The 22,866-nt window shown below is 39.0% G+C and overlaps 1 protein-coding gene and 1 pseudogene across 2 annotated transcripts in view; one reads left to right on the top strand and one right to left on the bottom strand.

Moving 5' to 3' along the window:
- Positions 1–5,967: 5,967 nt before the first annotated feature.
- The window catches only part of Stt3a (STT3 oligosaccharyltransferase complex catalytic subunit A), a 29,032-nt gene continuing 12,133 nt past the window's right edge, over positions 5,968–22,866 (bottom strand). For both annotated transcript variants that reach the window (XM_087905726.1, XM_087905727.1), the window contains exons 8-18: positions 22,079–22,243; positions 20,604–20,784; positions 18,680–18,835; positions 17,369–17,460; positions 15,286–15,441; positions 14,914–15,102; positions 13,131–13,247; positions 12,916–13,018; positions 9,450–9,638; positions 7,788–7,903; positions 5,968–6,246 (exon numbers count right to left, since the gene is read on the bottom strand). In XM_087905726.1, the coding sequence (XP_087761852.1) occupies positions 6,208–6,246; positions 7,788–7,903; positions 9,450–9,638; positions 12,916–13,018; positions 13,131–13,247; positions 14,914–15,102; positions 15,286–15,441; positions 17,369–17,460; positions 18,680–18,835; positions 20,604–20,784; positions 22,079–22,243 (1,503 nt within the window). In that variant the 3' untranslated portion in view covers positions 5,968–6,207. The remainder of the gene's footprint in view (positions 6,247–7,787; positions 7,904–9,449; positions 9,639–12,915; positions 13,019–13,130; positions 13,248–14,913; positions 15,103–15,285; positions 15,442–17,368; positions 17,461–18,679; positions 18,836–20,603; positions 20,785–22,078; positions 22,244–22,866) is intronic.
- On the top strand, positions 8,733–9,215 carry LOC148122375 (ubiquitin-ribosomal protein eS31 fusion protein pseudogene; annotated as a pseudogene).

Here is a 22,866-nt window from a genome sequence, read left to right as displayed (position 1 = left end):
GAGTTTGGTATTGATGAGCGCCTTGATGAGAATTGATCTGTGAGTCCCAGAGTGAAACGGCATCGGGCATGTGCTCCGCCGGACGCCTTACGGTGCTCCAGAGAGGCGCCGAATCCTCCATCCAGACTGAGTGAGCGTTAGTTGGGCACAGACCAAAGACTGGGTTCCTTGAAGCTCTGAGCCTGCAAGGGTTGCACCGTTAACTACGTAAACAGACCAGGTCGTGACCTCGGAGCCCCTGCTAGGAAGAACTTCTGAGGCTCAAACTGAGCGCCACATAGTGCTCTGTAAATGACAGACTGCGGTACCGTTACTTAATATTCAGTTTAGAAGCTAACAACTACTTCTGTAATTGATCCAAAAAAAAAGAAAAATTGAAGGAAAGCCAGGTGTGGTGGTGTATGCTTGTAAACGTAGAATTTGGAAGGCGTATTCAAGGCAAGAAAATAGTTAAAGTTCAGCCCCGGTTATCCATAGTCTTCTCAGATAACAAAAAACAAAATAGTTTTAAAAATGACCACACAGCCTCAAGGCACGAGTGGGCAGGACAAAGACAGTATTTGGAGTTTACAGTCCAGTCAGGATCACCAATTTTACCTGCACTCCAAAACTAGTTCAGCCCAACCTGTTTGTAGGAACACCATTTGAATAGTTTTACTCGCTTTCTAATTCTTAAACGAACATGGTGACCCACACCTCTAATACCACACTGGAAACCTCAGGCAAGAGATAGCCAGCCAGAGGCACTATGTGGTGACTTGCTTGTAATCTCAGCCAAGGAAGGCTGAAGCAGGGGGACTGCTTCAGGTTTGTCAGCCTGAGTCAAAGAACATGATCCTGTCTTAAAGAGGAGCTGGGTAGAATAGTATAATAAATATTAAGAGAAGCTGGGCTAGGCGTGCAGCATAATCATAGAGTACTTGGTAAGCATGCAGAAAGCCTGGAATAAAGTGAGAAATGTGATTCTCAGGGAAAGACTTAGGTACAAACTGAAACTTTGTGTTGGCTTTGCATCTCCACAAAATCTGTCAGAAGCAAAGAGTGAAATGCCTGCAAATGTTTATATGTGAAGTTTTAAACCATGACATTAAAGGACTCGTGATGAAAACAAGTTTTTATGCCATTTCCCATTTCTTTGTAATTTTCTGTCTGCGTTCTGAAATCAAAAGACCCATGAGGTTCCTAAATTCCTGAATGGAATGTTATCACCTGGAAAAACTAGGTTCAGGCAGAGTATCAGTGCTCATTTATGTGTATGTGTGATTTTATATATGTATACCACCTTATATATATGACCTTATACTAGCCTCTAGGGAGATGGAGGCAGATCAGTTCAGGGTCACAATGGCTACAAAGAAAGCTCCAGGACAACCCCGGCTAAATGAAATACTGTCTCAAATTTAATGTGTCCAAACAGATTCAAAGAAAATTGCCACAAGAGTAGCTAAGCAAATTTACACACACACAAACCAAAACCATGATAAAACTTACTAAAAATAGTTACAAAAGAATAGTAGAAGACAGGTTTTGTAACACTTGCCTATGATCTTGAAGGCAGATCAGGAATTCAAGGTTGAAGTCCTGTAAGGAATACTTAAGAGGGTCTTTTAAAGGGGGGGGCATAAGCAATTGCCTCTATTCCTTTCTGGGTATGAGAAAATTTTGGAAATGTGAAAGTCTACTGCAGATAAAATTTAATAAGTACAAAATAAAGATGAATCCTAAAGTACAGAAAAGTGACTTAAATTGCATTGTGGGAAGCCCAGAATACTCAAGTTGAAAAGACACCAGGCAACTCTAAATATGGTGGTCAAGCTGGGGCAGTCTCAAGACTACCTATTTATGAAACAAGCCTCTACACGCTTCCTCTTGTGTAACCAAGGAACAGCTCTTCCCTAAAACTGGTAATAAGACTTCAGGGAGTAAATAAAAAGAAGCTGGCTTGTAGAGTAAGCCCATAAACAAAGTGGTTATACTACTGAAAACGGCAATTAAGTTTAAGTGTACATACTGAGAGTTGAACCTTTAAGTTTTCTTTTCCTACTTTACTCCAGAAAGGTGACAGTCTGGCCAATATCCTTAAATAAGAGGATATACAAACTTTGATTTTATGGATGGAAGAAAAAAAATCTAACACCAATATCAATGATTTCTCAGTGCAGCAGCCCAGCCTGATCACAGTACACTGAAAAGCACAAGCACAGATAGACTCCCTTTCTACGCCCAGAAGTATAAAAGATGTCAGCCAAGAATTGGGGAACGTCTTTAATTGGAAAGGCAGCAAAACAATGGGACAGTCAGACAACAAAAAGTCTTAAAACTTTAGAAACAGAAAGCAGAAAGGAAAAAAAAATAAAATACTTGAAAACATGGTTGGAGATAGAAATTAGCTCACTGACCGAGTGCTTAGTAGCATGCACAGGGCCCTGGGTTTGGCCCAATGCAACACACCAACACACACACACACACACACACACACACACACACACACACGGAAAAAGGGAGGAGAGAGAAAATACAGCTTAGGAAATCTCCCAGGAGATGAAAGATAAAAGAACAACTGAAAATTTTAGGAAATTGACTCAGGAAGCCCCACATTCAAGTAATGTTACCAGGGGATTTGAGTCAACAGTTAAGACCCTGACAGCTCTTCCAATTCCCAGCACCCACACAGCCGCTCATAAATGTCTGTAACTCCAGTTCCAGAAATCTGATGCCTTCTTCTGGACTCTGTGGGCACCAGGCATGCACATAATACACACACATATGCAAGTAAAACACCAAATCACATAAAATAAAAGTAAATATTTAAAGTGTCATACTATGTTGCCTGACATTTAAATTTTTTTTTAATTAACCCTATCAGAAAAATAGCTGGAAGAATCTACATGTTAAGAGTGTTTTTTTTTTTCAAAAAACAGAAAAAACTTGACTATGCACACATGAAAATCCACAGTACCAAGACAGTGGATACCCACAATAAAGATGCAACAAAGGGGTCTGGGGCAAAGAGTAGAGAAATATTCATCAGAATAACTGCATTTTTCAACATTAGGAAAATAGAAAACAATAGGCTAGTGCCTTTACAATGCAAAATACTAACAGTCTGGAATTCTATACACAGCTATGCATTCAGTATGGTATAGAATAACTCCAGAAATTTATTTGCCCTATATATTTTCGTAAGATACTTAGAAATGGCAAATCAATGAAAAAGGCAAAAGATTAACAAATATCACAGTGAAATAATACAACTCAACAAAGTTGGAGAGTTAACCAATTCAAACTGAAAAATAAAAGACATTCTTAAAAAGTAAACAATGTAATCAGGTGTGGTGGCATATACCTATAATCCCAGCACTTGGCAAGTAGAGGCAGGAGAAGCAGGAATTCAAAGCCAGCCCTAGCTGCAAAAGACCCTGTCTCAAAAGAGGAAATGTTGCTTAACAAATATATTTGACACATTAAGAGAAAACAGGCACAAATGAAAGAGAATTGGCTAGGGAGGTGAGGGGGTAGGAGAGATTTATAACAAGCACTAAAAAAAAGTAAAGTACTTCCTAAAACAAGTTATAGAGAAAAAATAGTAACTAGCTGGCTATAGTGGCCCACATCTGTAATCTCAACACCTGAGAGGCACAATCAAGTGATCAAAGCTAGCATCTATATCTTGAGTTCAAAGCCAGCCTAAGCTACAGGCAACTGTCAAAAAGTAACACTATATAATACATCTTAACTACTAATAGCCAGAAGGTAAAAGGTAATTGCAACTATAACAGATGATAGTAAAAACAGTGTCACAAAATATAAGGCAGTGGTTCTTAAACTTCTTATTTCGAGACCCTTTAAAAATACTGTTCTTGCTGGAGAGATGGCTCAGTGGTTAAGAGCACCGCCTGCTCTTCCAAAAGGTCCTGAGTTCAATTCCCACAACCACATGGCGGCTCACAACCATCTGTAATGAGATCTGGTGCCCTCTTCTGGCCTACAGGTAGAGTACTGAGAATACTATATACATAATAAAAATACTGTTCTTCAGTCAGGTGGTGGTGGTGCATGCCTTTAATCCCAGCACTCAGGAGGCAGAGGCAGGCAGATCTCTCTGAGTTTGAGGCCAGCCTGGTCCACAGAGCCAGTTCCAAAACTGGCTCCATAGCTACTGCAAAATTCTCTCTCAAAAATAATAATAATAATTAATAATAATAAATAAAAATAAAATATACAGTTCTTCATGTTTTGGTGATTTCCCAACCATAAAGTTATTTTTGTTGTTACTTCTAACTGTAATTTTGCTACTGTTATGAATAGTAATGCATATATTTTTGGAGATAGAGGTTTGCCAATGGGTCAAGACCCACAAGTTAAGAACCACTGACATAGGGATGGTAAAAAGTTACTAACTCCTATTCCTACACCCAAAATCAATGCTACATCAAACCACAACACCAAAACATAACAGAGCAAGTTACTAATGATCAGGCAGGAGGTTAACAATTGGAGGTTCAGCATAAGCTGGGCCTGGAGTTTCGGGGGAGTCAATGGGTGTGTGGGATGGTATATGTGTCAAATTGTATTGTTTTTTAGATGGATATTTTTTACACTAAGTGGGCTATAACTAAAAATAAAAGCAATCTTTTAAAAAATTTGCGTAAACTAGAAAATATCAAAATCCCAAGAGCAAAATGATATGAAAAAGGGTTATTCCATTTTTACTATAGAGAAAGCTTACTAATAACCTGTAATATAATTATATTGATAAATCTCAGATTAACCTTTCCCACAAGGCAGTAACTATGTATATAAATCAAGTAATATATTTACATATAAGAAACCAAATCTTCTGTTAAATCTAAATTTCAACCACAGTTAAAGTACATGGTACATAAACTGGCTCGAGGTCATTCGGTACAAGTACACCTAGGCATATGTGCACTGAGTACCAATGTGACTTGATTATCTAAAAGTCATATAATTCCTCCTGTTTTCTTAAATAGTACAACTAATTTTTTAAGACAGTTTCTATACATCAGTGATTATGTCCTACGTCGTAAAATACATGATGAAATGTTCTATTATACTGAACATAAAGCTGTTATCCTGGCAAAAAATAACTATGAGACCTCTATGCTTTGAAGTAAAAAATGCTTTTTAAAGTCTCTTTTCTTACAGTCAGACTAGCAATGATCTCTAGGTGCCTGCTAGTAGCAACACTTCCCACATACTAATTAGAAACTTAGCAAGGGCTTCAAAACCAGGTAATCAAGCCTGAAGTGGTGTATGAACACAGCAGACTTGCACTAAGAACAGAAGAAGCTCATGGTGGAGAACACCAAGAGATTTAGGGGAGTCTCCAGGAAATGAGGAAATAGCCATTTACTATGTTTTAGATTGAGTGAAGTACTGAAAACTTTCTGATTCCAGTAACATCTACTGACCATCAACCTCTGTACGTGATAGAGTTGAAGGAGCGTCTTCCTCTCAGAGCAATATGTTTCACTGAATCTTAAAAACTACTGGATTAGTCACATTTGGGTCGCATTTTTACTTAGAAAAACCCTCACTAGTTTAAAGAACCCTGGTGAGATCGGACATACTTAGCAACTCTCTGTCCTTACAAAGCCAAAGGTCTTCTAAAAAAATAGACATCGAGAACACAAACCTAACAGCAAGAGCGCTGTCTTCCCTGCTCAGAAACAGCTCTCCGCTGGTCCCAGGAGCATTTACTCAGTTGATAAAAATTTATTAAGCACCCGTTATACGCAAAGCACTGTATCTGGGTGCTACAAATCAAAAAGTGTGACAAAGTTTTTATATTTGTAGAACCAGAGCTAGTCCTTAGGAGAGAGAAAAAGCAGTGTTCCTATTTGGTTTGTCTGGGGACCTAGAGCATGGATATGATCTTCCATCCACTCACTTCTGTGATCCTCAAATCAGCCGATTTAAGTCAAAACAAATAAGGCACATTAAAAAAAAAAAAATACCCCCTTTTAATTGACCAAAGTAAAGCCATGACATTTCATTTGGTAACCTGTTCAGAATTATAAAAATCATTTGATTTGGCCCAACCCATACTGTCCAGGGCAAAACTTCCAGACAATTCTAATCCCATCTGGTTCTGTTCTTAGAAACTGCTTATAAAAAAAAAAATCTTCGGCGTCCTCAATACGACGCGCTCAGTGCGAAGCGTACCAGGGTACAATGTGGCATTTATGTCCTTGACAAACCTCGATTATCCAGGTCCTTTACCTGCAACATAATAACATGAGTTTAGTATGTGCCCAAAGTTCAACATTAGAGACCTCCTAGTAGTCCAGATCAGAAAGGACTGCACTAGACTCTGCTGCCTGCTGGACGATGTGAATAAGTAAGCATGGATCAGAGGCTACCTACCGTCAACTTAGCCTGTAAGAAGCAAAATAGACTAACTTTGGCAGTGACCAAAATTCCTCAATCATTCTTTTTGTTCCCACTGTTACAGAGTTTTGCTATGTAGCCTAGGCTGGTCTCAAACTCAATTCCGCTGCACGTTTCCCTAGTGCTGGGAAATAGGCATTGCTGTGGGACAATGGTTTTACCCTATAAAGAAAGATTTGTTTTTTTACTTGTTTAATAAAACACTGATTGGCCAGTAGCCAGGCAGGAAGTAGAGGCAGAGCAATGAGAATTCTGGGAAGCAGGAAGTTTCAGTTTGTAGTCATCACCCAGACAGAGAGAAAGTCAGACACAGAGCAAGCAAGATGTGACTGCCTCGTCGAAAAAGGTATCAAGCCACGTTGCTAACACAGATAAGAATTATGGGCTAATATAAGTTATAAGAGTTAACAAGAAGCCTAAGATACTAGGCCAATCAGTTTATAGATAATGTAGACCTCTGTGTGATTTCTTTGGGACTTAACAACTGCGGGAACTGGGCAGGACAGAAACCTGAGTCAACAAGGCATATATGCTATATCTGGCTCAACCTTTTCTCATGTAAAAGATATAACACATTCCTATGTGACATCACGTGATGTTGTGTCAGAAATTCATCAAAAAATAAAAAATAAAAAACGTATCTCAAAACACAAATACATGCATTCCTCCCAACCCCCAAGCTATTTCAAACCCTACCTAGAACAATACTGCTGAATCGAGTACAGTGGTGACATCTATAATACTACCATTCCAGAGACTGAGGAAACGGGGTCTGTTTAAATCCAACCTGGGGTAAATAGTAATATTAACGCCAGTCTGGTTGGCACCCTGAAACCCTAGTCCCAAAAACCATAAAGAAAGAAGAAAGAAAAAAGTATTGGTCTGGGAAAATGATCCAGTGGGCAAAAACATTTGCCATCAATCCTGGAAACTAGATGTTGACCTCCAGGATCCCTACAATAAAAGAACTAAGCCCTGCAAGCTGTCCTTATATGTAGCATACATATAAAACTGTAGTAAAAAAAGTTTTTTAAAGAAAAAGAAATGTGGGCATAACAACTGACAGCTGGGATGTCTCCTCTCTAAGAATAATCAAAATATAATTAGCAACATTTTGGCCAGGCCAGATGGCTTAGCAGGTGAAATTGCATATGAGACTGATGCCCTGAATTCTATCTTGGGAATTACAAAAAGGCAGAGAGAGAATCCACAAAGTTGTGTCTATACAATAAAACATATGCAACATTTAAAAAAATTAACACTTCAAGTAAATGACAAGCTACTTTGAAACCATGTGCCATTAAAAATATTCCTATTTGAAAACTGTATACTAGAATGAGGACAGTTTTCCGAGATGGGCAGCATCTACTCACCTTGTATATCCTGACCAGCCAATGTTCTGTGGTATATGCTTCCTCCAGGACATCAAGCTCAAAGTCTTTATTACCAATCTCAGCATTTCGAACACGGTCAAAACCTGGTGGACGCTCTAAAAGCAACAAGAGAGAAAACTTCTTTCTATTCTGCAAATTAATTTCCTAAGGAGTTAATTTCTGCAAATTAATTTTCTATTGCACTGGTTGCTATTCCTCAGTCTGCACTTTGACTAGAGTCTCCAAGAAAAAGCATTAGATAGAAATTGCAAATCAAGGTTGGGCAGTGGTAGCACATGTTTTTAATTCTAGCACCGGGGAGGCAGAGACAGGCATATCTCGGTGAGTTCAAAGACAGCCTGGTCTGCAAGAGTTAATTCCAGGACAGACTGCAAAGCTACAGAGAAACCCTGTCTCGGGGGGGGGGGGGGGGGGGGGAAGGAGGAGGAGGAGGAGAAGGAAAGGAGAAGGGAGAGGAGAGGGGAGAGGAGAGGGGAGGGGAGGGGAGGGGAGGGGAGGGGAGGGGAGGGGAGGGGAGGGGAGGGGAGGGGAGGGGAGGGGAGGGAAGGGAAGGGAAGGGAAGGGAAGGGAAGGGAAGGGAAGGGATACTCCCTTCCTTGAGGGAATACTCTCAATGTATTCTTTATTCCCTTAGTCCTTCTCACACTGCAATATTCTTTATTGAGACATTCATTAAAAAAAAAAAAAGATAAATTTATTTTTTGCTTGTTTTTTTTTTCGAGACAGGATTTCTCTATGTAGCCCTGGCTGTCCTGAAACTCCCTCTGTAGATCAGGCTGGACTTGAACTCATAGAGATCCACCTGTCTCTGCCTCCCACATGCTGGGATTAAAGGTGTGTGCCACCACCGCCCAAGCAAAAGATAATATTTCAAAGAATAGAATTCAGCTTTCCGATCCGCCATTTGTGGTGGCAGCACCGCCAGGATGCAGATTTTCGTGAAGACCCTTACGGGGAAAACCATCACCCTCTCGGACACTATAGAAAATGTCAAGGCCAAGATCCAGGATAAGGAAGGAATTCCTCCTGATCAGCAGAGGCTGATCTTCGCTGGCAAGCAGCTGGAAGATGGTCGTACTTTGTCTGACTACAACATCCAAAAGGAGTCCACCCTTCATCAGGTGTTGAGACTTCGTGGTGGTGCTAAGAAAAGGAAGAAGAAGTCTTACACCACTCCCAAGAAGAACAAGCATAAGAGAAAGAAGGTGAAGTTGGCTGTACTGAAGTACTATAAGGTGGATGAAAATGGCAAAATTAGTAGTCTTCGTCAAGAGTGTCCTTCTGATGAATGTGGTGCTGGAGTTTTCATGGCTAGCCACTTTGACAGACATTACTGTGGCAAGTGCTGTCTGACTTACTGCTTCAACAAGCCAGAAGACAAGTAAGTATGTATGAATAAATAAAAAGACAGGAAAAAAAAAATAGAATTCAGAGGCAGACTGAGTTTGAATCCTATCTTGTGATATTATCTAGTTCAGTTACTTGTTGGTTATTTCAATTTCCTCATATATAAAATGGCATTAAGATTAGTTTCTATTTCCTGGGCTCCTGGACTAAATGAGTTAAAAAAGACTAAGAGCAGAACCCAGAAAACACAGTATGTGTTAGCTATCACTATTGTTAGTATTATGAATCACTCACTGGCTTCTGTGTAGACTTGTCCAAAGCGGTAGTAACACATTTTGTACATAAGGCAGTTGAGCAGCACTGGAGAGCCCTCACGATCCACACGGAATTCCCCTGTTGGAGTATAGTAGTCATTCTCCTTGATATGTCTTCCTGTGTCTGTGCTTCCTCCAATCCGGACCATCCAAAGAAACTTGTTGATATCTAGAGGAAAAAGGAAAGAACCGCTGAATCAGAAAAGCTGCAGGATCTAAGAAACACAATGAAAATATCACTATTTCTAAGGAAATTTCCATCACAATTTCCTAATAAGGAATGTTATTATTTACCTCTGCAAAAACAAGAAATAGTGTGTGACCAAAACTATTTCTTAAAAATACAAAACTTTTATTAGATATTAATGGCTTGTTAAAGGCTGAAATTAAATGCTATTGGTACAGTCTTCAGCCACATCTGGAAGTGTTCCTAGAAATCAAGGACTAACTGCGAGGAGTGGCTACAAATACTTAAGTAAGCAGCTGCAATACTGTTAATATCACTTCAGACGTGCTGTAGGAGCATAATACACAGTGGAAACCAGGCACAGTGGTGCCTGTCTGTACTCCCAGCACTGAGAGGCTGAGGGAGAAGTTTCATGCATTTAAGGCCTGCCTGGGCTACACAGCATCAACCTTTAATATAAAAGAATCTGCTTAATGATCAAATATTTTATTTTAAACCTTCATAAGCACTCAATAAAAAGTAAAACCAATAGCCAGCCAGTAGTGGAACATGACTTTAATCCCAGCACTCAGGAGCTGAGGCAGGTGAATCTCTGTGAGTTCAAGGTCATCCTGGTCTACAAGAGCTAGTTCCAGGACGGCCAGGACTGTAACACAGAGAAACCCCTGTCCCAAAAAGCAAAAAAAAAAAAGTAAAACTAGAAGCCAGGTGTAGTGGTAACCCTAGCACTTGGGACACAGGCAGGTGGATTTCTGTTACTTTAAGGCTAGTCTAGTCTACATAGCGATGTTCCAAGCCAGACATGTCTACATAGTGAGATCCTGTCTGATAAAAATAAAAAAGCAACAGAAAATGTCTATCCAAAGACCTGCTAATTGCTTTAGAAAACAGCATCTTGCCTATGCCGATAATCTCAGTACTGAAAAGTGCTGAAGAGTTCAAGGCCAACCTAGACAGTTTGATTTGTTCTAAGGTAAGACCTCAGGATGTAGCACAGGCTGGCCTGAAATTCACAAGCCTACTGCCTCAGCATGTGTAATGCTAGGATTACAGCCATAGCCATACTCCATCATTCATTACCCTACTTATTTTTTAATAAAACCAAGAAAAGGTAAGAATAAAGACTGAAGATGAGCTGGGAATGAGCAACTGAAGCGAAATCAGACACGACTGAGATTGTCCTGTGGCACATATAAGTGTGGGGGTGGGACTTTTAAAATTCAGAAAGTTTTCACAAACAGACCCAGCTGATACTGAATAAATATTGAATAAATATTGTTAATAGCAACAATAATAATAATTCTCAAACTTTCACAACTTCTAGTAATACAGTTTTGAGAGACTGTCTTTCATTACTGTCTCATGCATGTTTTTGTAGAGCTAGATACTGAATATTCTGCATTACTTTTAATGTCCTTAAAAAGTATTTTATTGTCTTTAAAACAAGACTAGTTCCAACAATTAGACTATTGCCAAATCATCATTCTTTCAACAATTCAAAAATATGACATCACCTCCAAAGAACGTTCAAGGTTTTTCCCTGTTTTTCTAATAAGTCTTTCTTTACATACAATTAGCTAGTAAACAGCACTCTGACTTAACAAAATCTGATTTTTTTCACATTCTTTTTTTTTTTTTTTTTTTTTTTTTTTTTTTTTTTTTTTTTTTTTTTTTTTTGGTTTTTCGAGACAGGGGTTCTCTGTATAATAGCCCTGACTGTCCTGGAACTAGTTCTTATAGACCAGGCTGGCCCTGAACTCACAGAGATCCACCTGCCTCTGCCTCCCAAATGCTGGGATTAAAGACGTGTGCCACAACCACCCAGCCTCACCACATAATTATAATCCTACATAATAAACAAGTTAAAAAAGTAGTTTCCCCATCCTCATTATAAAACATCTGTATCACCGTAACAAACGTGCCCAAATGAAAAAGACAAACTCAGGTACAGACAAAACTGTAGAGCAACTGAGAATTTAAACACAGACACTGGAATTATAAATTAGTGTAACCATTGTAGAGATTTCTTTGTGCTATCTAAACTAAACAATATGCATACCCTGTAAACTAACAATTCCACTCATTGGTAAATGAGTTCATCAAAATAGATACAATAGGGGACTGGGGAGGTGGCTCAATCAGTAAAGCGCCTGTCATGCAAAATAAGGCCTAAATTAGGAACTTAAACAATCCATAAAAAAAAAAAAAAAAAAAGGCCCAGACTCGGTAGTAGAGGCACACGCCTTTATTCTCAGAACCCCGGAGGCAGAGACATGCAGGTCTTTGTGAGTTCAAGGTCAGCATGGTCAACAGAGTAAGTTCCAAGCCAGCCAAGGCAAAACAGAGAAACCCTGGTTTGAAAACAAACAAAAAAAGCTCAAGGTAGTGATGCGTGCCTGTACCCTAGAACAGGAATATACAAGAACACCAAGTTAAAACTACCCACAACAGGCCAGGCGGTGGTGGCACACACCTTTAATCCCAGCACTCGGGAGGCAAAGGCAGAAGGATCTCTATGAGTTGGAGGCCAACTAGGTCTATAGAGCGAGTTCCAGGATTGGCTCCATAGTTACTGAGAAACTCTTGAAAATCCTCCTCCCCCCCCCCCAAAAAAAAAAACAACAACAACAAAAAAGATCTATCCAGAATAGAATGAACAGTACATACATCATATAAATATTTCTGCAATTTCAACAACTGGCTGAATTACATGGTTGATATAAATCTATATATGTAACTAACAGACTATCTTTTCTATTGGGTTAGCTTTTATTATTCTGTATTACAGGAGCTCGGAGAGATGGCTTAGCAGTTAAGAGCACTGGCCCATGGGCAAGTCTGTGGTGCTTTTTCTTGACAGATGATTAGTGGAGGAGAGCCCAGCTCACTGAGGGTGGGACTGACTGGTTCTGGGTCCTACGAAAAAGCAGACGAGCAAGCCAAAAGAAGCAAGTCTGTAAGCAACATTCCTCCATGGCTTCTGTACCAGCTCCTACCTCTATGTTCCTGACTAGATAGAGTACCTTTCCCTGTAAGATAAAATAATGTTCTCCTCCCCAGGTTGCTTTAAATAAGTGTTTCATCACAGCCACCAGAAACCCTAACTAAGACAATAAGCAATATTTCTTTTCATGGTAAGTGACTAATGATAACAGCGGACAAGAGACTCTCAAAAACAAATATAAATAAATAAAATTAAAATAATAACTGGTTCACTACACTTTCAGTGCCCAGACAGAAACAATATCAGGTACAGTACCATCAGAGGAATACCCAGTGAGGCCTCCAAATATGACGAGCACATAGCTGACATCAAGCTCCCTCATGATTTCATACGCTTTTTCTTCTGTGGATGCCATTGCCTAAAAAATAAACGCACAATGCTCAAAGAAAATCAAGTCAACTTCCTCTCCTAGCAACACATTTCCCAATAGACCTCATATATCAGACACCCTAAGGTCCTATTTACCTTACCTGCCCTACTCGAGAAATATGAGTATTATTCCATGTGTTATTATCCACTAAAATTGTCCGATTTGCCATTGCGGTAATTTGGTAGCCATAATCCCACCATGACATGACTTTTGCATCCTAAAACAAGAATGAATACAGAAAATCGTTTATCTCACTGCTCTTATAAACCAAATGCCACCGGGTGGTGGTGGTGCACACCTTTAATCCCAGAACTCTGGAGGCAGAGGCAGGCAGATCTCTGTGAGTTTGAGGTCAGTCTGGTCTACAAAAGCTAGTTGCAGGACAGCCAGAGCTACTACACAGAGAAACCCTGCCTCAGGGGGAAAAACATGCTAAGAGGAATGGAAGGACATTTTGATAGAAAGGAAGACTTTCCTAAATAATCAACTTCTTTACAAAGTAATGTACTCCTAACAAGAAAATAAAATTGATAAAATTGGGGCACCAGCTCCTCCACTTATACAGTCAGGAAATAGTTTACATTACATACAAGCCAACATTCCCAAATACCCTACTTCCAGATTTCTGAAGCAAGCATGGGGGACTATGTAGTACAGCTAAGACACTTTAGTGTCACTAGGTAATTTAAATTTTTTTCTTTAGAGATATGGTCTCACCATGTACATCAAGCTGGCCCCAAACTCAGAGGCTCACCTGCTTCTGTATCCTCAATGTAAGATTAAAGGCATCTGCCAACACTCCTCGTCTGTCATTAGGTAATTTTTAATAAGTGACCCTTAATAACATAAAATCATTATAAAATTTATAAACATTGCATTATAAAATTATTGCAGAGGTAGAAGGGAAAACACAAACCACAAAATATGGCAGGATTAAAAGAGAGTTTGGGGGCTGAGTACACAGCTCAGTGGTGGAGTGTGTGATTAACACACGCTAAGGTTCTGGGTTCAGTCCCAATATTGCTTTTAAAAAACTTCTTAGTTTGGGCTTTTAGCAAATCTGACTCAGAAATACTGTTTCCAATGGCTACTGAAAAAAAAAAATCACTTCAGAACCTCAAAAGACGTAACTTACAATGTTAAATATTACTATTAGGTGGTAACTGTCTATTCTAGTTTCTGCTTTTTTTATAGCAAACATAATTAATATTTTCTTCTTTTGAAACTCATTTAATCTACCTTATATTAAAACCACTACCAGGGCTGGAGAGATGGCTCAGAGGTTAAGAGCATTGCCTGCTCTTCCAAAGGTAATGAGTTCAATTCCCAGCAACCACAGGGTGGCTCAAAACCATCTGTAATGGGGTCTGGTGCCCTCTTCTGGCCTGCAGGCACACATTCAGGCAGAACACGGTGTGTATATATAATAAATAAATAAATAAATATTTAAAAAAATAAAAATAAAAAAATAAAACCACTACCACATCAATAGTTCAAATAGAATCTAGAATTTAAGATACTCTAGAACAATGACTCTTAAACTTTCTAATGCTTCAATTCTTTAATACAGTTTCTCATGTTGTGGTGATCCCAATCACTATTTTTGCTGCTACTTTACAACTGTAATTTTGCTACTGTTAGAAATTGCAATATAAGTATTTTTGGAGACAGATGTTTGTCAAAGGGGCCGCAACCCACAGGTGGAGAAACACTACTTTAGATGACAGTCTTCAATGATAGTTGGCCTTTAAAGCTTATTAAAAACTGAATTTCTAAATTTCTAATTTCTCTAAGGTTCCTAGCCATCTAAAAGAGGTCATATTTATCACAATATCAAGTGTCTTCACCACGATCTGACTATCCAACTCCTCTCAAATTTTTACCTCTGGAGTATTGTGACGTAGCCAATAATATGCTTCTCGGAAGTCATCAAAAATGATCCTACTGCCATCCCCACCACGAGCAGACAGTACAATGGAGGGAGAAGAGTAGGCTTCACTGGTTACCCAGGTTGAGTGGAAAGTGTAGGTGATAAGAAAAAAGGCCATGACCAGTATCATTCCACTTGCCACCTAAAGAAAGAAATGTACAGTAAACCAAACACAGACAGCATCTTACGACCAAATATGACACACCAAAATATGTAAGGCTGCACAAGTTCACTGTGACCACCCAAGACATTGCTCTAATATCCCTCTCAAACACACACACACGCATGCATATTTTCCCAAGCCAACATGTTACTTAAATTTCACCTCATTCTTAATAGGATAAGTAGAATCCTGTTGCTTCTTGCTCTTCTTGTCTGGGCGACTTATATCCAAATTCTTCATATATGTGGACAGTACCTGGGAGACACCAATGCCAGAAAGAATGCACATAACAGGTGCCAACACCAGCATTAGACGCACCTAAAAGGAAAGAGAATCATGATCAGTATAATCAGTATTTCACAACTAACAAGACTTCAATTTATTGGAAGACTATGACATCAATTTAGCAATTTTCAACAAATATTCTACTTCAGCAAAAGTAAAATAAAAAATATGTAGCATAGTTTTAGCATAACAGAAGTATTTCTTATACTTTGTTGCAGTTGGGCCAGTTGCTGTGCAAATCTATAATTCCAGCTATCAAATGCTAAGAAAAGAGAATCAATAAGTTCAAGGCCAGGACTAGAGAGGTGGCTCAATGGCTTCCAAGCACATATTGCTCTTCTAGAGGACCTAAGTTAACCCACATTGGGCAGTTCACAACTGCCTAGAACTCCAGATCTGTCACCCTCTTCTGGACCCTGTACCTGCACATATGTAAGTACACATATACACACATACATGGAGATATGGCTCAGCAGTTTAAGAACATGATCCTTAAGACTGAAGTTCAGTTCCCAATACCCATGTTAGGGAACTCAAGGAGATCTGATGTCCTCTTCTGGACTCTGCAAGTACCTGCTAGCATATAGCATACATACAAACACATATACATAATAAACATAATAAATAATAATCTTTGGAGTGGAAGAGATGACTCAATGGTTAAGTTCATCTACTACTCTTGCAGAGGAACTGAGTTTAGTTCCTAGCACACACATGGGGTGGCTGACAACAGCCTGGCTCTGGCTTCCATGGCACCTTCACTAACATGTACATACCAACACACAACACACACACATAATTAAAACAGGAGAAACAGAAGACCTTGTATCAAAAAACATGAATATAAATAACAAACTCTGATGCAGATCTAAATGTGTCTAGGTTCTGAATGATAATATAAAATTTTTACTGGGGTTTTGCTGTTGTTGATTTGGGGGGTTTTTGTTATTGTTGTTGTTGTTTTGTTTTGTTTTTTATTGGTTTTTTGAGACAGGTTTCTCTGTGAAATAGTCCTGACCATCCTGGCTGGAACTTTCTTTGTAAACCACATTGGCCTTGAACTCAGAGATCCACCTGCCTCTGATTCCTGAATACTAGGATTAAAGGCATGCACCATACCTCTCAACAAATTTTTACTTTTTTATATACTTATTTTTGTCCATATTGTTTTTCTAGATAGAGACTAGCCATGTTGACTAGGTCATTCTTGAACTAATGGTTCTACTTCCCAAATGCTGGGATTACAGGTGTATACCACCATAACCAATTAAAATACATTTTTAATTGCTGTTTCTGATTTTGCAAAGTATAAAAAGGGCTGGAGAGATGGTCCGTCAGTTAGGAGCATGAGTCAATTTCCTACACCGACATAGTACATAGTCCACTCCCAGAGGATCCAACTCCCTCTTCTGAACTCCAAGGGTGCCAAGTATGCATGTAGTGTACAGATATACACTCAAACAAACATACTCATAAAAATAAATAAAATAAAAAATGTTTCAAAATAGTGTACCTTACATAAAATCTTTCTCTGTCTTAACAACAAAGCACAGACAGTACTCTCAAGGCTTTAAAATAAAAAAATAATCTACTCCAGGAGCTAGAGAGTGGTAGCGGCTAAACTTCTGGTTCTTCTAGGAACCTGAACTTGGTTTCCAGCATCCACATCAGGAGGCACACAACTGCCTGTAACTCCAGTTCCATGCAAATATTTTTCTTTAATCTGCTCCAGGTTCAATAAAGTATAAAAGTGCCTAACACAGGGTTATGAACTCAAGAAAATTAGATCCCCACAAACAGAATGTGTCTGTTTATTATAAATAAGTATTAACAACAGCAGGATGTTTTGCATAATCACCAATATATTTTTTTTTAATTTAGCTAGGCAAAAAAAAGAACAAATGAGAAAGCACCACAGAGTCGGGGATAAAGTTTGGCTATAACTGAGGGAATTCCTCACCATTACAGCTGAGAAGTACATGCTGGTCACACCATACATGATGATGAAAATCCGGGCATCAGACAGGTTACTAAAGCAGTAATAGAGGCCAACTACAAAAGAGGGGAAGAAAAGTAAGCAGCTGAGCCTGTACAGAAAATACAAGGGAAAGTACCTTCATTATATGACTGGATGGCTTCATACATTTACCTCAGTAATTCTAAGAATCTATCCTAAATAAAATTATGCAAAGATGTTTACTATAACCAAACAACCACAAATAATCTAGCAGATGAGGTGGTTAATTACACCATATTTTAAGTATAAAATACATTAAAATACTGCTATAAGAAGTGTTAGGTCCCTTCCCTCTTCCACATCTTTATACACATCTACAGATGAAAAAAGTATTTCTGTAAATCCTAAATTGGCAGAAATTAAGTTTGTTTCTCCCCAGGCCTCAGTCATGCCAGGCAAGTGTCCCATCCCTAACAAAGCCCTAGCTCCAAACCTAACCATGATTCTTTATAATTAGGAGTAAAACATTGAATGGTATCATTCACACTCAACAAATAAGTAGATGAATGTACTTATTAAGATGGTTGTTTGGGCTGGGTATGGTATCAAGCTGTAATCATGCACTTGCAAGGAAGGTAAAGGCAGGTAGATCTCTGTGAGTTTGAAGCCAGCCTGGTCTACATATCAAGTTCCAGGTTAGCCACAAATATACAATAGACCCTACCTCAAAATTAATAAATACTGAAAATGGGTTTTTCATTACAGTTTTTTGAGAATGTAGCCCAGAACAAACTCAAGCTCACAATCCTCCTGCCTCAGGCTTCTAAGTACTAAGTTATAGAAATTCATCACTGCATCTGATTTAAAATGTTAAAGGTAGTAGAACAGGTAGTAAGAACTAGTGCAAATGTACCCGTTGTGTGTATTTTTAAAACTTATCTCTACTGTTTTTACAATATAAAAATTGTCTTAACTATAAAAACTCAACATAGAGCTTCAATATAGCCAAGAAGAAAACTGGGTAAAAGAGAAAGGAATATGCTATGAGTACTAAGTATAAGTACCCACATGGGGCGGCTCACAACTGCCTGTAACTCTACCTCCAGAGTACTCAACACCCTCTTCTGGTCTCTGCAGGCACCTACACTCATTCATACATACATACATACATACATACATACATACATACATAAAAATATTTTAAATATCTAACAAAAATTAAGTAAATATTTAAAAAGTAAGGAAGAGGGTAGTTAATACATTTGAAATCAAAGGATGATTCTTATGAAGGTTACTTCAAAATGCAGGGCAGACCTGGAAACATGAAGACAAGGAGCTGCAGATCAAAATAGTAGGAGGACCAGGTTGTGGGCTGGTGCTCAGACACAGATGCGATGATGGGGATGTTGTTTTTAGCATAAGAAGGATCCAGCAGTGAGTAGAAACGCCCTGTCCAGGGAGAAATTTTTCCTGCAAGAAAGGGCAATAAATATTTCACATATAGTCCAAAAACATTAAGCTAAAATGCTAAGTAATCACAACGTCCCAGTTCATTTTATTATTAATGTGCCTGTGTAGTGTCTGAGTATGCACAGAAGTGTTAAAGTAATAGGGCAACTTCTGAGAGCTGGTTCTTGCCTTCCACCTTGTCTGAGGCACGATCTTCTTTATTGTTTCTGTCATACTTTGATGGAGGAGGGTTAACTGTCTATATGTTACTTTCATTGGTTAATAAAGAAACTGCCTTGGCTTTTGATAGGACAGCAGTTTAGATAGGTGGAGTAGACAGAACAAAATGCTGAAAAGAAGACAATGAGGTAGTCGCCATGACTCTCCTCTCCGAGACAGCCACAGGTTAGAGTTCTCCCGGTAAGCCACCACCTTGTGGTGCTACACAGATTATTAAAAATGGGTTAGATCAATATGTAAGAGTTAGCTAATAAGAGGCTACAGATAATGGGCCAAACAGTGTTTAAAAGAATACAGTTTCCATGTAATTATTTCAGGGGTAAAGCTAGCTGGGATCCAGGTGGTGGGAAAGCAGTTTACCGCTCCCACTACAATACTTCATATTCCAGACTAGTCAGATGGTGGTAGCGCATGCCTTTAATCCCAGCACTCGGGAGGCAGAGGCAGGCGGATCTCTGTGAGTTCGAGGCCTGCCTGGTCTACAGAGTGAGTGCCATGTCAGGCTCCAAAGCTATACAGAGAAACCCTATCTTGAAAAAAGCAAACAAATAAACCAAATATATTCCAGACTAACTTACTGCCAAGCTTCTGAGTGACTGTACTGTCTTAATTAGCAATTTCATCCCATAAGTGCAAGACTGTGCAAAAAGCACTTTTACCCACGTTCCATTTTTGTAAAATTCTTAGATAAAAAAGAACTGTTTTTGATTTACCAATATCAGTATTATTTACAGTTTTAATCCTTTCTTTTTAAACTTGAGAGAGTATATTTTTCAACAACATAATTTGGCTATATAAAAGTTCATGAGGAAAGCGGGTTCCAGAGAAGCCTACTGAAAAGGAGGATCTTAAACTTAATCTAGTCAAATTAAGAAATCAAGGTCAACTCCAGAATCTATGTGAATAGGTCCTCCATCCTGTTATGAATTAGAAAAAATAAATTAGCTTCTAAGAAGTGTAAGTTTAAAAAAAAAGAGAGAGAGAATATCACCTAAATAGCCATGACTTAGTTTCCACAGATTGAGTGCCATGACTTAAAGTATGACAAAGAAAAGAATTTCTAAAAGCCAACCAATAGGAAAAAAAAAAGAAAACTTAAAAAGTACTGGCAAGGCTAGATAATCCTGTTAGCTTTACAAAGACACTCTGTCATGCTGAATCCAAATGCTGACAAACAGAATGAATGTCTTACAAGTAGGACTCTGGGGCTGAAGAAACGGCTCAGCAGTTAAGGTCCTTGCTGCTCTTGCAGAAGTTATGGGTTCAGTTCCCAGCACCCATGTGGCGGCTCACAGATGTCCACAACTCCATTTCCAGGGGATCTGATGCCTTCTTCGGGTCTCCTCAGGAACCAGGCACACATGGGGTGCACAAATATACACGCAGACAAAATACCCATACACATAAAATTAAACTAATCTTTAAGTGCTTTGCTTTAGTGCTTGAAATAAAGACAGAATCTTCTGTGGTGACCAAACAGTCCATCTCTTTGGTATCTATTCTACGTCTGTATCCTGTGTATCTAACTATAAAAGACGTGCTCCTCTACCTGTCAGCATGAGGAGTGCTCCCACGGTGAGGAGGACAAAGCCAACCAGAGAGATGACACTTCGGAAAAGAACTTCAAATTGCTGTGGATTCAGTTTGCTGCGCAGGTAATCTACGAAGGCATGGATCTGACAGAGACCAAACACTCCAAAGGCTGCCATGTGTTCTGATGAAAGGACAGGCTAGGGGGAAGTGAGTGATCACATATGGCAATATTAGGAGAAAAAAGAAATAGAAAGAGTTCATCCAAAATTGGTACTTTTCTGATCTACTTCAGCCCAAGGAGTCAAATAAGGTCTCAAGTTCCAAAATTAACAAGGACCAATATAGAAAAGGGTTTAATTTACCGAATATATTTTCTAAAGAATGTCTGGAGTCTAACAAAGCACACTATACACCATCACAATCACATCCTTGCCATCTGCTCCAGTTACTTCCTTAGTGTGGACTGAATTTTCTCCTAATTCCCTTTCACTAAAACACATCATTTAAAATTCAATGTCACTATCATCTCCAAACCTGAGAAATCAAGCACCAGTATAAAGACTCTGTTCTACAGACAGTGGCTCTCTAACTCTAGTGGGCATTATAACCAAGGGGAATGTTAAAGTGGGTTCTGGGTCCCACCCAGAGTGTCTGATTCAACAGGTCTCTTTTACTGTCTCACTTGTCTTGGTTTGGCTTGATCTGGGTTCTCTGTTCTGATCTGATCTGTCTGTTGAGACAGAGTTTCATGTATACCAGTTTGGGCTTCAACTTGACTGAAGTTAAGGATGACCTTGAATTCTTAATCCCTCCTCCATAGAATCTGCATTTCTAACAAGTGTCCAGACACTATTAATGTCAACGCTCCGGAAATGACTTTCCAGAACTATTGAACTGAAGACCACAGACAGCTGTGTATATTTCTTTCTCCAACTTCCTCAGGGACTAACACAGAACATTCTCTTACATCACCCAGTAAACAGCAAATTTCAAATATGAAGAGACTACAAATATTTGCTTATCTCTAAATAAAGATGAAAACTTTTCAAAAGAAACCAAGCATGCAATTTCCTGCTAACTGTACATAATAATCTGGCTAAAAAGTTTGTGCTTTGCTTCCTCAAGGACTCACCTAGGCCCCATTAAGATGTTCAGAGTCCACTGCTATTAAATGGGGTCATTTCCACTAAAAGGCTGGAATTTTAAACTTTTTTGAAATTTTAACTTTAATCATTCAAGTCAACCCTGTTAACAGGCTCTCCTCCTCACACAAACCTAAGCACAGAGCCATTAAATTTAAATAGCATGCAGCAAAAACTGATGTGTTATTAGAAGCAGATTCATAACCAACAATTCTGTTGTGTCAGTTAATAAGCAGCGGAAAATAAAAACTGTAATTCATATTCTTCTTAAGAGGATCCAACCTAGTCAATCTAGTTGGAGCTACTTAGAAACATGTGACTGCAGAAACTCTATAAAGTCTCTGCTTACCTGGAAGCCCACAAAGGAGATCTGCATAGAAAGAATGGTGCCCAGGCAGTAAACAGTACAGTAGGCTACATAGATTCGGTGAGAAAAACGGCCTGTTAACATTAGCACCAGGACATGAAGAGGGATTAAGTTGATCAGGAACACATAACCTCCCCATGAAGAGACCTGTGAGAAGACAGAAAGATTAGTCCCTGGGAGCAGACTCACAGTATGCTGACACTGACGCAGTAACATATACCAAGTCACAGTGTTAGCCTAGATGCCATATGGTGTCAGACACAATCTAAGTAGAAGCACAAAAACAAAGTCAAGGGACAGATGTAAAATTACATAGAAAAAAGAATATATCTTAGAAAAGGAAATTTTTAAGGGGAATATAATAAAAATATGGAACAGCCAATATGGACCAAAAGGAAATACAGTAATACAGAATTTGAAAGACTTTAATAGTAGACTGAAAAGCAGAGGGTCTAGGGATATAACTCGGTAGAATGCTTGCCTAGCATACAAGAAGCCCTTGGTTCAATCCTAAACATTATATAATCCAGGCACGGTGGTACACATCTGTAATCCCAGCTCTCAGGAAGTAGAGACAAGGGATCAGAAGGTCATCCTTGGCTACACAGAGTTTGAGGTCAACCTGGGATACATAAGACCTTATCTCAGAAAGAACTTGGGGGCTGGGGAGAGGAGCAAGAAAATTTTTTTATTAAAAATATGTAGAAGTACTACCTCAGTAGTTAATCAGATACTTAGAATGGGCTCAGTCTCCTGCACCAAAAAAAGAA

Source organism: Myodes glareolus, chromosome 4 (genome assembly GCF_982192425.1).
Source record: "Myodes glareolus chromosome 4, mMyoGla1.1, whole genome shotgun sequence".
Taxonomy (NCBI): domain Eukaryota; kingdom Metazoa; phylum Chordata; class Mammalia; order Rodentia; family Cricetidae; genus Myodes; species Myodes glareolus.
This window is presented reverse-complemented; position numbering and strand designations above follow the sequence as displayed.